The sequence below is a fragment of the Microtus ochrogaster genome, chromosome 16, assembly GCF_000317375.1.
Source record: "Microtus ochrogaster isolate Prairie Vole_2 chromosome 16, MicOch1.0, whole genome shotgun sequence".
Lineage (NCBI taxonomy): Eukaryota > Metazoa > Chordata > Mammalia > Rodentia > Cricetidae > Microtus > Microtus ochrogaster.
In genome coordinates this window covers 23464808-23480425 of record NC_022018.1, presented here as the reverse complement: position 1 = coordinate 23480425, position 15618 = coordinate 23464808, and the positions used below count along the sequence as shown (strand labels likewise).

General features: G+C 36.7%; 1 protein-coding gene across 8 annotated transcripts in view; it reads right to left on the bottom strand.

Annotated features, from left to right (window-relative positions):
- Window positions 1-15618, bottom strand: part of Upf2 (UPF2, regulator of nonsense mediated mRNA decay) — a 101198-nt gene that overhangs the window by 66573 nt on the left and 19007 nt on the right. For all 8 annotated transcript variants that reach the window (XM_026783014.1, XM_005354864.3, XM_013349043.2 and 5 more), the window contains exons 6-8: window positions 13938-14087; window positions 11304-11407; window positions 2044-2129 (exon numbers count right to left, since the gene is read on the bottom strand). In XM_026783014.1, coding sequence (XP_026638815.1) covers window positions 2044-2129; window positions 11304-11407; window positions 13938-14087 — 340 coding nt within the window. The remainder of the gene's footprint in view (window positions 1-2043; window positions 2130-11303; window positions 11408-13937; window positions 14088-15618) is intronic.

The following is a 15618-nucleotide window of genomic DNA, read 5'->3' as shown; positions in this document are numbered from 1 at the left end:
ACTAGTGCTCTTAACCACTGACCCACCCATCTTTCCAGCCCTTGCCCCTCATTTAATATATAATGATATAATGGATAAATCAACATAAAGTCATCTTTCTAAAGTATATTATTAATCACTATCTCACTGTACTAGTATTCCTTATTCGTCCACCTATTAAAATAAAAAAAAATATGCTCAAATTAACAGTGCTGAGAAAAGAAAAAGAAAAAGAAAAAGAGGGGCTAGAGAGTTGCCTCAGAGGCTAAGAGCACTGGCTATTCTTTCAGACGATCTGGGGTTGATTACTAGCACCCATCCATGACAGCTCACCACCATCTCCAGTTCCAGGGAATCCAATACCTCTTCTATGTCTATGGGTACCAGGCATACAGATGGCACAGACATTCATGCAAGCACAATACCCATAACCCATAACAAAAGAAAGTAAGTAATTTTTAAGATAAAGGAAAAGGCTAAGTAAGGATTTGGTTTCACTGAGAAATTTTAGCAGTACTAGAGTAACCCTAGTCTCTATGTATCAATGTATCATAAAATCTTCAATAAAATCCTTATCTTTGGAGGCAAGAAACAATCTTAGTTACATTGTAAACTAAGTAGTTAATCATGGCAGTTAACAAACTTCTTTAGATTAATTTACTCTATTTAACATGCATGGGTATTTTGCCTACATGCATGTATTATGTACAACATGTGTGCCTAGTGCCCACCAATGTCATGGCAGAGTCAAGCATTAGATTAAATCCCCTGGAACTGGTGTTTCATTTATAAACCACGATGTCGGTGCAGGGAATCAGACCTTGATTCTCCTGGAGAACAAGACCTTCTAATTACTGAATCATCTCTAGCCCCAACACACTTCTTAACCAGAAACAGTGGTTACACCCATAAACCTTCTGTTCAGAAGTTTAAAGCAGGAAAAACTCAAATTTGAAGTAGACTGAATCATATAAGAGTTCCAGACCAGCATCAATAAGATCTTGTCTCATAAGAGAAAAAAAAATAATCTAGTAACAGAAATGGACCTCCTTTAGATCTAGGTAAATGGTCTGAAAAGATCTGAAGGATATAGATAGATTTTCATTTAGCTAACACAGCATCAAAATTCTCTCTGTGTTATGTAATTGGGTATCTTGAGTTACGACCATCATTACTGTAGCCTTCAATTTTACTGAGTGAAATCTCTAGGCAGATTTATCTCTTCCCTAACATTAAAATTCAAACAACTTGAAAATTTCCATTTAAGCTTAAGAATTAAATATACTAAATTACTCTCATATCTATACAAAATATAAATCCTTCTCAAAAAAACCTATATAATAAACTAACTAACCAACTGCTTCTAGCATTACTGGGTTTATTATTTAGGGTTTGTTTTTTGTTTTGCTTGTTTCTGTTTTAAGAGAGGACCTCTCTACATAGCCCTGGCTATCCTGGTATTTACTACATAGACCAGGCTATTGTTAAACTGAACTTCCTGCCCCTGCCTCCTCACAGAGGTTTGCCTGCCTCTGTCACATAATTTTTGCTGAAATCAAAGGTGTATACCACCACACCTGGTTTGTTTCATTTTGGGGGTTTTGTTTTAAGACAGGATCGTACTATGTAGCCTTGGTTGGCGTGCACCTCACTATACAGACAAGGATGGCCATGAACTCATAGAGACCTACCTGCTTCAGCCTTAGTGTGCTAGGATTAAAGGCATAAGCCGCCAATCCCAGCCTGTTTTGTTTTTTGAGCCTCAATTGCATAGCTTAGGCTGTCCTCAAATACTAGATCCATGTGCTTCAGCCTCCTCCTGAGTGCTGGAATTACAGTATACAGCACCATATGCACCAAGTTATTCTTATTATTAAATATTTTCTCTTAAAGTAGCATGTAGAAGAAAGCAAAACAAGACAAAAATTAATAAAAGTCCTAGGAACATGCTAATAATAATAGCACCTACTGAAATAAGAAAACTAAGTCAAGTGATCATTTTAAAGAAATAGTAAGAATGTTTGATCTTACAACTATCAACAAATTTCTGTTCCAAATACTGACCTTTGTCTAGGAACTATGAAGAGGGCTCGTACCAACTTCTTCCTATTTGCCTTTGTGTTCATGTTCATGCAAAAATCCATAGCTGCCTAAAGGAAAAAGAACATTTTTATTTTGTATATATAAAAAAAAATCCTTAGCATAGCTACTAAAAGTAAAAACCCTAAGCCAATGTTTTAATTGTTCCTAAACATCCCAAAAATAGTTTTTAAGACACTAGTATTATAAACAATAAACACATCCCAAACTACAAGATCATAAAGCCCTAAAGTCCTTTCTTTCTTTTTTTTTGAGACAGGGTTTCTCTGTGGCTTTGGAGCCTATCCTGGAACTAGCTCTGTAGACCAGGCTGGTCTCGAACTCACAGAGATCCGCCTGCCTCTGCCTCCCGAGTGCTGGAATTAAAGGCGTGCGCCACCACCGCCCAGCAAGTCCTTTCTTTCTACAAGTCTAAAAATAAATATCTTCTAGCCGGGTAGTGATGGCGCACGCCTTTAATCCCAGCACTTGGGAGGCAGAGGCAAATGGATCTCTGGGAGATCAGGGCCAGCCTGGTCTATAAGAGCTAGTTTCAGGCTCCAAAGCTACAGAGAAATCGGTCTCAAACTGCCCCCCTCAAAAAAAAAAAAAAAAAAAATATATATATATATATCCTACTTTTAACAAAAATGCAACTTTGTATTGGGAATAGAACTTAAAGGTAGCTTTAAAAATCTGCCATGAGATTAAAGTACAAGTAACTTTAAAAAGTTCAATCTGTGTCTAAAACCAAGTAAATCAGTACTAGGATAAGTAGTCATTTTTTGTCTATTTATTTGTTTGTTTATTTTCTCGAGACAGGGTTTCTCTGTATATCTCTGGCTGTCCTGGAACTTGCTCTGCATACCAGGCTGGTCTCAAACTCATAGAGATCCACCTGCTTCTGCCTCCTGAGTGCTGGTATTAAAGGTGTGCACCACCACCACACAACAGGATAAGGAACTTATGCTGCAATTCCGTGGCAGAGTGCTTGCTTAGCATGTGGGAGGCCCTGGGATATTTAGTGTAAGTAAAGATAGCTACTAGTGCTGATAAGAACAACCAAAACACAGTTTTTTAAGAAGCAAACAGATTGTTGCTGTCTTAAATCCAACATAAGCATAAAAAGATAAACAAGAAAAGACTTACATTCTAAAAAGTTTTTGGAAAAACAGAAACATTAGTTAGAAGGCACCACTGTCCCTGAGTATCCATAAGGAAATTGGTTCCAGAAATCTCCCAAAATAGGCAAATTTACAGGTGCTCAAGTTGCATATGTAAAAGCATAGTGTTTGCATGTAACTTAGGCACATCTTCCCATATATTTTAAATCATCTCTAGATTACTGACAGTAACACAACGTAAATGCTTTAAAAATATAGATAATTTCAACCTAAAAAAGTGTATGTGTTCAGAAAAGATGCATTTTTTTTCCACACACAAAAAAATATTTACTACCTATGGTTGGCTGAATCTACAGAGGTGAAACCAGCCGATAGAGGGATGTCTGTACTTACCTTCTGTTATCTATCTAAATGAATTTAAGAAAAATAGACAGGCAATAAAGACTTTCCTTGGGTAGCCCTCGCTGTCCTCAAACTCAGAGATCTGCCTGCCTCTGCCTCCTAACTGCTGGGATTAAAGATGTGTACCACCCACTGGCCAGCTAAGACTTTTCTTACCTTAATTATCAAAGGCCACTTAGGTAAACACACATAGAAAGTTGTGTTAAAGTGTTCTACTTGGGGGGCTAGCAAGATAGCTCAAAAGGATAAGGCACTTTCTGCCAAGCGTGTTAACCTGAGTTTAATCCCCTGGACCTAATATACAGTGAAAAAGAATCAACTCCCATAAAGCATCCTCTAAAACTCCCTGGAGCAGTATGGGCTCGCTTGCACACTCCCCCCTCCCTCCCTCTCCGTCTTTCTCTCTCTGACACACAGTCACACACAGACACACACTAAATAAATATAACAAAAATTTTAATGTTCCACATATCTGAAGCTAAGTACAGAATGTCAACATCTAGTACACACAGGGTTTATGTGAAATGAAAAAAATAACACTCGAATAGATAAACTACAAGAATTAATATATTTGAAGATATCTTTAAAAACAAGAATCCAGGCTTGGTGGCACACACCTCTATACTTAAGAGACAGAGACAGGGTAGTGAAAATTCCAGCCAGTCAGTGCCTGCCATATAAGGATAAATGAGAATCAAGTAAAGTTAGTTATATTTCTTTGTTGTATGACAACTCATTAAGCAGCTTTTTGAAAACTTGTTTCAAATGCTCAAGTAAATAAAATACAAACTCAATAACCAATGTTTTACCTTACACAAAGATAAATTTTCTGATCATCAAATTCATGGAGCGAAAAATGAATGGCATTCTCACAGAAGTCACATAAGAAAATTCTTACTAGGGCGGTGGTGGCACACACCTTTAATCCCAGCACTGGGGAGGCAGAAGCAGGCGGGATCTCTGTGAGTTCGAGGCCAGCCTGGTCTATAAGAGCTAGTTCCAGGACAGGCTCCAAAAGCTACAGAGAAACCCTGTCTCGAAAAACAAAAAAACAAAAAACAAAAAAAAAATTCTTACTTTGGGATAAATGGTATACATATAATTATAAGCTATGAGAGAAATTAAAAAGTCGAAAGCGAATTGTTTATGAATGAATATTCACAACAGTGATTCACCTGCTGTGAAGGAGACAATGTATGAACCAAGAAGGCTCACAATGCATTTGAGTTGACGGTGAGCGACCCATATCTGGGCATATTTTTCCATCAGGAGATTTTAGAAGTAACTAGAGAACACAAATATGTCTTTTATTTATTTAAGAAAGATTAAAGAAACTACAGAAAACAACAACAAAAAAGATGAGCTAGCTCAGCAATTAAGAACACTGGTTGCTCTTTCAGAAGACCTGGGTTCAATTCCTAGCAACAATAAGGAGGCTTACAACTATTTGTAACTCCATTCTGAGCATTTGACACCCTCTTCTGGCATCTGTGGGCACCAGGCACACACATAGTACACAAATATATATATGGGTAAAAGATGATAGATAACATAAAAATAAGTAAACCCTAAAAAAAGGAAAAGAGAATTTTAAAAAGAAGATTAGAATGGTTGCCAGAATCAAGGAAACTTAAAACTTTTCTCATTATTATATATACTAGCCAATGGATCTGAGGGTAAAGGCACTTGTCATCACGCCTAAGCTGAGCCTCATCCCCAGAATCCACACTTTAGAAGTAAACCAACTCCAATCACCAAATAAGTACAAGGCAAAGGTATCCATACATAATAAGTAAATGTTTAAAAAAACAAAACAAAACAAAACAAAACAGAAACTACTAAGGACTGGACTTTCCAGATGGCTCAGTGGTTAAGAGCACTTCCTGCTCTTTGAGAGTACCCAAGTTCCAAGTGCTGGGTGGTGGTGGTAGCAATGTACAAATGTCTTTAATTCCAGCACTCAGCAGGCAGATCCCTGAGTTAGAGAAGCCTGGTCTACAAAGAGTTCCAGGACAGCCAGAGTTACCCAGAGAAACCTGTCTCAAAATAACATTAAAAAAACAAAACAACAAAAACTCAGAGCACTCAAGTTTCATTCTCAGGACCCATTCTGCATAATTAACAACTGCTTGTAACTCCAGATACAGGAGATCTGACCTCCACTCCTGGTTACCGTGGGTACCAGCAAACATAACACTTACACAAATATAAAACTAAAACTAAATTTAAAAAGGAAAACTACTGAAATAAAACATTTCTGATTGAGATAATAACTGATTTATGGGAGTGGACAGATGGCTTAGTGGTTGAGAGCACTGGCTGCTCTTCCAAATAACTGCTCTTCCAGAATTGAACTGGATTCAATTCTCAGCACCCATATGGCACATAAAACAAAAAAATAAATCATTTAAAAAAAACAAAACTTTTTTTTTTTTTTTCGTTTTTCGAGACAGGGTTTTTCTGTAGCTTTGGAGCCTGCCAGGGAGCTAGCTTTCATAGACCAGGCTGGCCTCGAACTCACAGAGATCCACCGGCCTCTGCCTCCCAAGTGTTGAGATTAAAGGCGTGCGCCACCACCGCCGGCCTAAAATAATCTTTTAAAGAACTCATTTATTCCCTTAGATTTATGGCTAGGGGAATTAAAACCTAGATGGTACATGCCTTTAATCCCAGCCTTTGGGAGGCAGAGGCAGGTGGATCTCTGTGAATTCGAGGCCAGCCTGGTCTACAATATCTAGTTCCAGGTCAGGTAGGGCTGTTACACAAAGAAACCCTGTCTCAAAAAAAAAAAAAAAAAAAAAAAAAAAAAAAAAAAAAAAAAAAAAAAAAAAACACTAGGAAAACATTCATAGTCAATGACATCATATATACACAAATAATTTTACATTGTTCATTGATGTGGGATTCCCCTCTGGATACTGTGAATACCATTGGTGAATAAAGAAACTGCCTTGGTCTATTGATAGGGCAGAACTTAGGTATGTGGGGAAAACTAAACTGAATGCAATACAAAGATTAATGGAGATGGGTTAAATTAATATGTAAGAGTTAGTCAATAAGAAGCTAGAGATGATGGCCTAAGCAGTGTTTTAAATAATATAGTTTCTGTGTGATTATTTCGGGGCTGAGCAGCTGGGAACCAACAAGTGGCCTCCTTACAACAGTTCATTACATATGAATGGTACATGGGTCCCCCAGTGTCCTTCATCCTTGTCATTTGAGAGTTGAAAAATAAAACTAGGGCTGGAAAGGTGGCTCATTGATGCCAAGACTCATCTGAGATCTGAGATCAAACCCTGGGACCCACATGGAAGGAGAGAAACCAATTTCCAAAGTTTGTCTCTGACTTCCACATGCATGCCATGGCATTTGTGTGCCCACACTGCATACAAAATACAAAGATAGAACAGAAAATGTTTCTAAAAGACCTATTTCTTTAGTCTGTCAAGAATGGAAGAACTGATATTTAGAACCTGTAAGGAATTCTAATTGGTGACAGCACAAAAGACAGTGACAAACCAAGTATTTTTATCTTGCCAGTACATATTAAGCTCTATAACAAGGGGAAGGAGCCCCGAAACCACATTTCAAAGTCATGGATGAATTAATATAAACACATAACACAACACATAAAATTCAGGTATTTGTAATCTTGAGAGCCTCTTACATTCACATCTGTAAAATGAAAGCACAGACTTAGATCCATAAGAAAAACTTGAGCTTTATAAGTTTTTGTGGTTAAATATACAGTTTAAGTTTAATTGTATCTTCATAAAATTATTGAATTACATTTTAGAAAGTCTTAAACCTTTCTGCCTAATTGCCACTTTTCCAAAACTCTTCAGTCATTTGGTTCTTTGACAGCAACTATGGAAGAAATTCCTCTCAAGAAGAAGCGATGGTCCAAAGGAAAGTGTTATTCATCTATCTGGCTCTCAGAAAGCTAACCCAGAATTTACTGGAAATGGCTCTAATACCAAGTTGAGAACTAGGGAACTACAGCTTGAGAGTTGTAGTAATGATGTAACTAATATACACTACTGTTGAGCTTCTCCACTGCAGCTTTATGCTAGCACCAAAATACAGAGTGGAAGGAAGCAGCCATGTCAAGATACTGTTCTCACTCTGGAATTACAGACAAATACTGTATCTTTTGGGGACAGATTCAGTCATTTTTTTTTATTGTTTTTATTGAGCTATATATTTTTCTCCAAGTAATCTTCTAAATGTCAAAGATAAAAGGGACCTGTGGAGGAAGCTATTAGAGAAATGAAAAAGACAAGGAACCATGGCAGCTATGATTGCTGTGTGAGGTGGTGTAGGGAAGACGTTGAAAACAGTTGCCATCTGCCCTACAGATTATAGAACTTACTCAGTGCTACTGAGTAGAGATTGCTCACAGTATAAACAGGTGACCAGTTTAATGCCCATTCCAATGGAAAGTCATTATAAGGAAGCTCAAGACCTGTATCCTGCATGAGAAATATGGCAATTTTAAGAATGTACAGCTTTTGTCTCAGTTTATGTTTTTATTTACTGGATGCATTTACAGAAGACTTATATAGGTCTTGGTAAAAGGAAAAAAAATAACAGAAGCAATTAAGAGATAAGATAATAGGGTTTATGCCAGCTACACACAAATGATCATGCATAACTTACAGAAACTAAAGTCTGTAACATCACATATCTGGAATAAATTTTATAAGATTATTGCCAATAAACCTGTCGGTATTAACTCTAACTAGAGTAGAAAAGTATCTCGGATTAGGAAGAATGCTTCCTCTCTGTATCAATAAGAGTTCTCTAGACAGTCTGCTTAAAATATTAGTATTCATCATATTGCAAATACTTTGGACAAAAGTGGTACTTCACTACTGTTTAAAAAAAAAGGATTGCAGAGATAAATGCTACAATTACTAACTTTTTTGAAAACTATACTGACCCTAGAGAATATTCAATTTAGAATGTGTTCAATCACATAAAAAGTAACAAAAATGTCTCTAAATCATTTGAAGAAAACCTAGAAATGACAATTATGTAACTATGGGTCTCTAGAAAGGTCTCTTCTAAGCACTATGAGGAAAAAAAGGAGAGAGATTAATAAATTTGATTTAAAAGTAAAAAGGAAGTCACTAGTAGTTATACACATTTTCTATGACGAGTACTTTACACTAAAAAATTATTCAGAACTTCAAAGACCTTTTCTTTTTGTTTTTTGTTTTTTTGTTTTGTTTTGTTTTGTTTTGTTTTGTTTTGAAGACAGGGTTTCTCCGTTGAGCTATGGTTGTCCTGGAACTTTCTCTGTAGACCAGGCTGGCCTCAAAACTCAAGAGATTGGTTTGCTTCTGTCTCCCCAGAGCTGGGATTAAAGACATGACTCATCACCACCAAGCTAAAGACCTTTTTGTATAGGCAACATTCAATGCCAATTATTGTATGAGAAACAAAGAGAAGTTTCTAAAACATAAATTCACTTAAAAATAAAAATAAGTCTTTTAATAATTTGGGGGGTGGCAAGACAAGGTGTATATAATAGCTTTGACTGTCCTGGAACTCACTTTGTAGACCAGGCTAGCCTCAAACTCACAGAGATTCATCCACCTCTGCCTCGGCTGGGATTAAAGGTGTGTACCACCACCGCGTGGTTTTTAGTAAATGTCTAAAGCGTTAAAAAAAAAAAAAAAACCCTACAATTTATAAAACTAAAGTAGTGAAAAATGGTAGATACTGTTTTAAAAAGCAGTTGGACTACATTAAGTGGTGATGGTGCATGCCTTTAATCCCAGTACTCAGAAGGCAGAGGCAAGCACATTTCTGATTCTGAGGATAGCGTTGTCTATAGGGCAAGTTCCGGGACAGCCAAGGCTACACAAAAAAAACCCTGTGTCTAAATGCAAAAACAAACAAAACCAAAAAAGAAACCTCAGTTATCACAATTATTTTTCTTTTCTTTTGAGACAGGGTTTTACTATAAAGCAATAAATATACAGCCCAGACTCTTCTAACTCTCAATCCTACCTGTCTCTTGATGATAGGATTGCACCACCATGTGGGACTTCTATAATTACTTTTTCTGCAATTACTTTTCTCTTATACCATACCAAAATTTGACATGAAATAGTTACTTAAATAAAGGTAGTTACAATGTGGAATCTAAAATTGTATCAAGCTGGGCAGTGGTGGCACACACCTTTAATCCCAGCATTCGGGAGGCAGAGGCAGGCAGATCTCTGTGAGGCATTGCCTCTATCAGACTGGATTGTGGGAATAACTGTGGGGCATTTCTTGATTGCTAACTGATGCAGGTAGGTCCAACCTATTGTGGGAAGTACCACCATCATCCTTAGGCATGGTGGGCTTGGCCTGGCTAAGAAATGCAGTTGAACATAAACCTAGGAGCAAGCAGTGAACAGCAGTCCTCTATGGCTTCTGCTTCAAGTTCCTGTACCTAACTCTAACTTCCCTCAAGGATGACTATAGCCTACAGAATAAAAAAAAATTTTCTTTTCCCCAAGCTGCTTTTGGTCAATATCAGCAACAGAGAAGCAAACTAAATCAATACAAACTAGAACAACCCAAATATGATGAGCTGAAAATTCCTGAGAGGCAATCCTGGTTCTATATAGCAAATTCCATGGTAGCCTGAGATAAATACCAAGACCCTAGTCTTACAAAATAAAACAAATATGTGATGATTTAAAAGAAAAATGGGGCTGGAATGATGGCTCAGAGGTTAAGAACACTAGCAGTTCTTTCAGAGGACCCAGTTTCAATTCTTAGCACCCACACGGCAGCTCACAACTGTCCATAACTGCACTTTCAGGGGAACTGACACCCTTACACAGACAATCATATAGGAAAAACTAAGCACATAAAATAAAAAATATAACAAATTGTTTTAAAAAAGGAAAACATACATACATATAGAAGTATACTCTAAAATTGAAATGCAATAAAAGCATTCATTTTATAGAACTAGTACTGATATTAAATGAAAGTTAACATTTTAAAAGTTAAAATTTATAGGCATGAAGAATAAAATGGTGCTAACTCCTTCATTTATATACATACTAGGAAATTCCTCACCATCAGGTCTGCAAACACCAAAACAGTAAAAGGTGGGGCACTCTGAATATTATGAAAACATTGGTGGCCTTGGGTGCCATCAGAAATCTACACAGCACATTCTTCTCTAAAACCACATTTCTAAAACTGAAGGTCCCTATGTGAAGGGGAAAGGTATCAGACCAACAGGAATCTGGAGTTACTTCTACTTCTAAACAAAGAATGTATAACTAGCTCCAATTTTACCTATATTTACTCCCACAAAAGACTCCCTCTGAAAATAAATTGGTTCACTGTATAATTGCCACAGCCTAATAATACTGATATTTGACAGTATAAGACTCTTCAAGGTCTATATGTTTTTGTTAAACTATATAAGGATAAGAAAACCCTTCTAAGAACTATAGGCAACTAAGGGGTGGTGAGAGCAGGAGAAGCAGTCCCCATGCCTGCAAGAAGCCCCCTAACTTTATTTGTATTTATGCATACATATATATTTAACAGAAACAAAGAGAAGGCCAGGAACGTGGGAGCATGGGAGATGGTAACATAAGAGGAGTTGGAGGAAGGAGAGGGAATAGATGGAAATGATATAATTTTAACTTTTTAAAAATTATCAAATTTAATTAAATGAAAAGCTCATTAAAAACATACCTTGTCAATTAGATCTCGGTTGACACAGTTAGGCAACTGCTGGAGGAAAGCATCTACTATGAGTTTGAGGTGAGATCCAGTGCTGGCTTCTTCATCTTCTTGTTCTAATATAAAATTAGTTTGTGGATAGGTTAAAAAAATAAATAAACAGAGACTAAGAACAAAAATCATCCAATTATTAGTGATCTGAAAAATAAACCATGAAGAAGATAAGTTTGTATGGTACATGTATGCACATATATGTGCATGCCTGTGCAGAGGTCAGAGGGGCGGAGAGGAGTCATGTGTCCAGTTTCTTCTTAAATCTAGAACTTCTGCCTCTTGGTTAGGCTGACACCCAGCAAATGCCAATGATACTCTTATCTTTGCTCCCCAGAGTACTGGTGTGGTAAGCATGATGAAGACAATGTCCCCCTTATTATATGGGTGCTGGGATCCAAATGCTGGTCCTTATAGTTATGCAACAAGTGTTCTTTACCACTGAGCTCTCTCTCCAGACCAGAAAAAAAAAAAAAACATTCTGTGAAGTATTTATAGAGGGCTAAGGATATTGGAGATATCCCTAAAATCATAATATCAAGTCACTATAATATTTCAGATACTAATTATAAACAACTTTTACCCTAAACATGATGTAGAAGGTCCTTCTGTATTTGTGTTGCTTTCATTGGTTGAATAAAGAAACTGCCTTGGCCTTTTGATAGGGCAGAACTTAGATAGGTGGGGAGGACAGAACTGAATTCTGGGAGGAAGAAAGCAGAGACAGGCAGACGCCATGAATCTCCGGCCTGAGATGGATGTAGGTTAGAATCTTGTTCGTAAGCCACAGTCACATGGTGATAAACAGATTTAATAGAAATGGGTTAATCAACATGTGAGAGTTAGCCAATAAGAGGCTAGAAATAATGGGCCAGGCAGTAATTTAATTAATACAATTTCTGTGTGGTTATTTTGGGGGTTAAGCTAGCCAGGCAGAGATGCAGCCCACTCCTCCTATTACATAAAAATACACAAATTTTTTTAAAAAATCTATTCAAAACATTCATATAGCTTTACAGTAAATCTAGTAGTTTTATCTTCCTGACATTTATTTTCTCACATTCTGTAATTAATATCCCCATCAACTTTTGCTGATAAAGAACCAAGGTTCTTCATTCTGTGTAATTTTGGGGGTGGTTGCTGCCAAAGCACAGCACACTATCGGGCGTTGAACAAACTGTATAAGCACAGCATAGAACTAAAGCCCCTTCTGTGATATTTATACACAGGCAGTGAAAGAAAGTCTTTGACGTCATGAGCTAGTATGATTTAGACCTAAGGAATTTATTAGCCACGTCCATGCCTCTTCTTGCTGATATAGAAAAACAAAATTTGCTCTATAAAACTATGACGCAAATAGAGAAAATAAATACTGATAGAAGGTATTGTTGTAATTAAAAATCCTAGCACGGAGTGGAAAGATGGCTCAGAAGTTAGCACTTGTTGCTCTTCTAGAGGACAAGAATTCATTTCCCAACAGGCATATTAGATAGTTCACACTTGCCTATAATTCCAGTTCTAAGGAACCCAACACCCTCATCTAGCCTCTGTGGACACCTACACACATATACAGCATACATTCACATAGATACATACATGTACAAATAAATAAAGATAACTATTTAGAAAACAATAAGTATACTTATTACTAAATAGAAAACTACTCAATTTAAGAGATAAATAAAATTAACACTAAACAATGAAATCTAAACATTTCTATCTCAACATTTTTAGGGTAACTTTCAAACATGTTTATGGCAAATCCTAATAACAACTATAATAGAATTAGAATATTTAGGGCAGGTGAATAAATCAGTGTAATTGGCCTGAGTTTGACAGACACTGTAACACAGATCTGTAATCCCTCTGTTCCTATGGGAGAATGGGAGATGAAGATAGGAGAATCCCCATAAACTCATAGGCCTGGTAGCTGGCATAGGAGGCAGGGAACAAAAAAGAGACCCTGTTTCGAAGAAGGTAAAAAGTAAGTACCAACACTCTAGGTTGTCACCTGATTTCCATACAGATGGAAATCCACCACACCCACACACACACACACACATACACACACACACATATACACACACAAATATATTCAGGACAATGTTAGCGCATTGTTGGGAAAGTACTGAGAAATAATTTAACATATTTATAATTAAAATACTTGAAATACACATGGTCAGTAAAGCCAATAGTCATATAATATTAAGATTCTAACTTATATCAAATTCTCTTAGTGCCTAAGTAAAGAAAACAGAAAAGATAATTAGAAAACCAATTGGAGCTGGAGAATGGCACAGTGGTTAAGAACACTTATTACTCTTGCAGAGGACCTGTTCCCATCACTCAGACAATGGTTCATAACCTTCCCTAACTCCAATTTCAGGGAATCTGATGCCTTCTTTTGAATTCCATGGGCACAGGAACACAAATGGTGCACATATATACATACATGCCAAACACTCATACACATAAAATAATAAAAAATAAATAAAAAATATTAAGAAAACAATGACGGATTAAAAATAAAAGATCCATATTTTTCATTAAGAGGTTTGTGTGAAAAATAACAAAAAATAAAAACTAGGCTTTTACCTTGTTCATCAAGGAGTTTCTTTGTAAGGTCTTCAGCTTCATCTCCACCTTCTAACTCCAGCGTATCATCATTAATCTCTAGATTCTCCAACTCAAGTTCCAAGTCATCAGGACTTGATGCCTCCTTATTATCCTTTGGTTCTTTTGCCTCTGTTTAAAAACAAAGAATAAGAAACTGGGGTATAACTGCAGAATATTTGCCTAGCATGCAGGGGGGCTTGGGTTCAATACAGTAAAAATAATTAAAATATATAAAAACAAACAACAAATATATTTGAATTCAAATCAGTTCAAAATACTGTACAGGGCTAGAGAGATGGCTCAGCACCTAAAAAACACTGGCTGCTCTTCCAGAGGACCTAAGTTTGATTCCCAGCATCCACAAGGCAGTTCACAACTGTCTGTAACAACAGTCACAATGGGTACAACACCTTTTCTGTTCTTCAAGGGCTCTAGGCATGCATGTGGAACACAGATATACATGCAGGCAAAATTCCCGACATAGAAAAACAAAAAACAAATCTTGTAAATCCTACTACAAAAATATTAAAGATTCACAAAAATCTATGTAACTTCTCTAAAATTTTTATGCCTGCTCCCCCCAAAAAATTAGATAAAGTTTGAGAAGTTTATATGACTTGTCTAAAACCTTAGGTATATGATCTGAATGAAAACTAAATAGAGATTTTTATAAAATAGATTAAGCTTATTGATCCATAAAATATGAATCTTTTCAATTCTACTGTTTTCTTAATGGTTTTTAAATTTTATTTTATGTGTGTAAGTGTTTGGCTTGTATGTAAATATGTATGACCATCTGTACTCCTAGTGACCACTAGAATAAGCTACCCAACTTCTTCATTTCTATATTTGTTCACTGGAAAGAGGAAAGGAAAAAAAAACAAGGAAGAAAGAAAAGGGAGGGATGAAAAACAAGGAAGAAAAAGGAGGTATGGAGGCAGGCTAGCTAGCTAGCTAACATGTTACCAGGATCTATGTTAAAGATAGGAGATAAAGTTCCTTAGCATAATCTCATAAGAAAGCCCTCAAACTCCAAGATAAATTCAGGTCTATCCATCCCCCAGCTCTCTCTCTAGCGCACTCTCTCTCCTCTCTCTCTCTCTCTCTCTCTCTCTCTCTCTCTCTCTCTCTCTCTCTCTCTCTCTCTACTCCCCCTTTAAATTTTACTTTATTTGTATGGATGTGCTGCCTAAATGTATGTCTGTGGAGACCAGAAGAGGGGTCAGATCCCATGGAACTGGAGTTAAAGATGGCTATAAGCTGCTCTGTGGGTGCTGGGAATCAAACCTGCCTGGGTCCTCTGGAAAAACAGCCAGTGCTCTTAACCACTGAGGTATCTCTCCTGTCTCCTCTTTTTTATTTCTATATGCAGTATGATCTTTCTTGGGTTATGCAGGAGGTAACACTGAAATATAATTTGATATGAAAATTAACTTAGTAGCAATATATTAAACAAATTAGAAAAGACTAAAGGCAAAGAAGAAATAATCAGGAAGAAGGTTAGAGGAAACAAATGAACCTAACAAGGGAAAATGGCTAGAAATAAATAAAATAGAACCAAACCTTACTTCAACAAAATTGGCAAAATGTTGATATCTGTAGAAGTTGAGTAACAGGTAAATATGAGTTCATCATTCTAGCCTTTATCTCCTTGAGATTT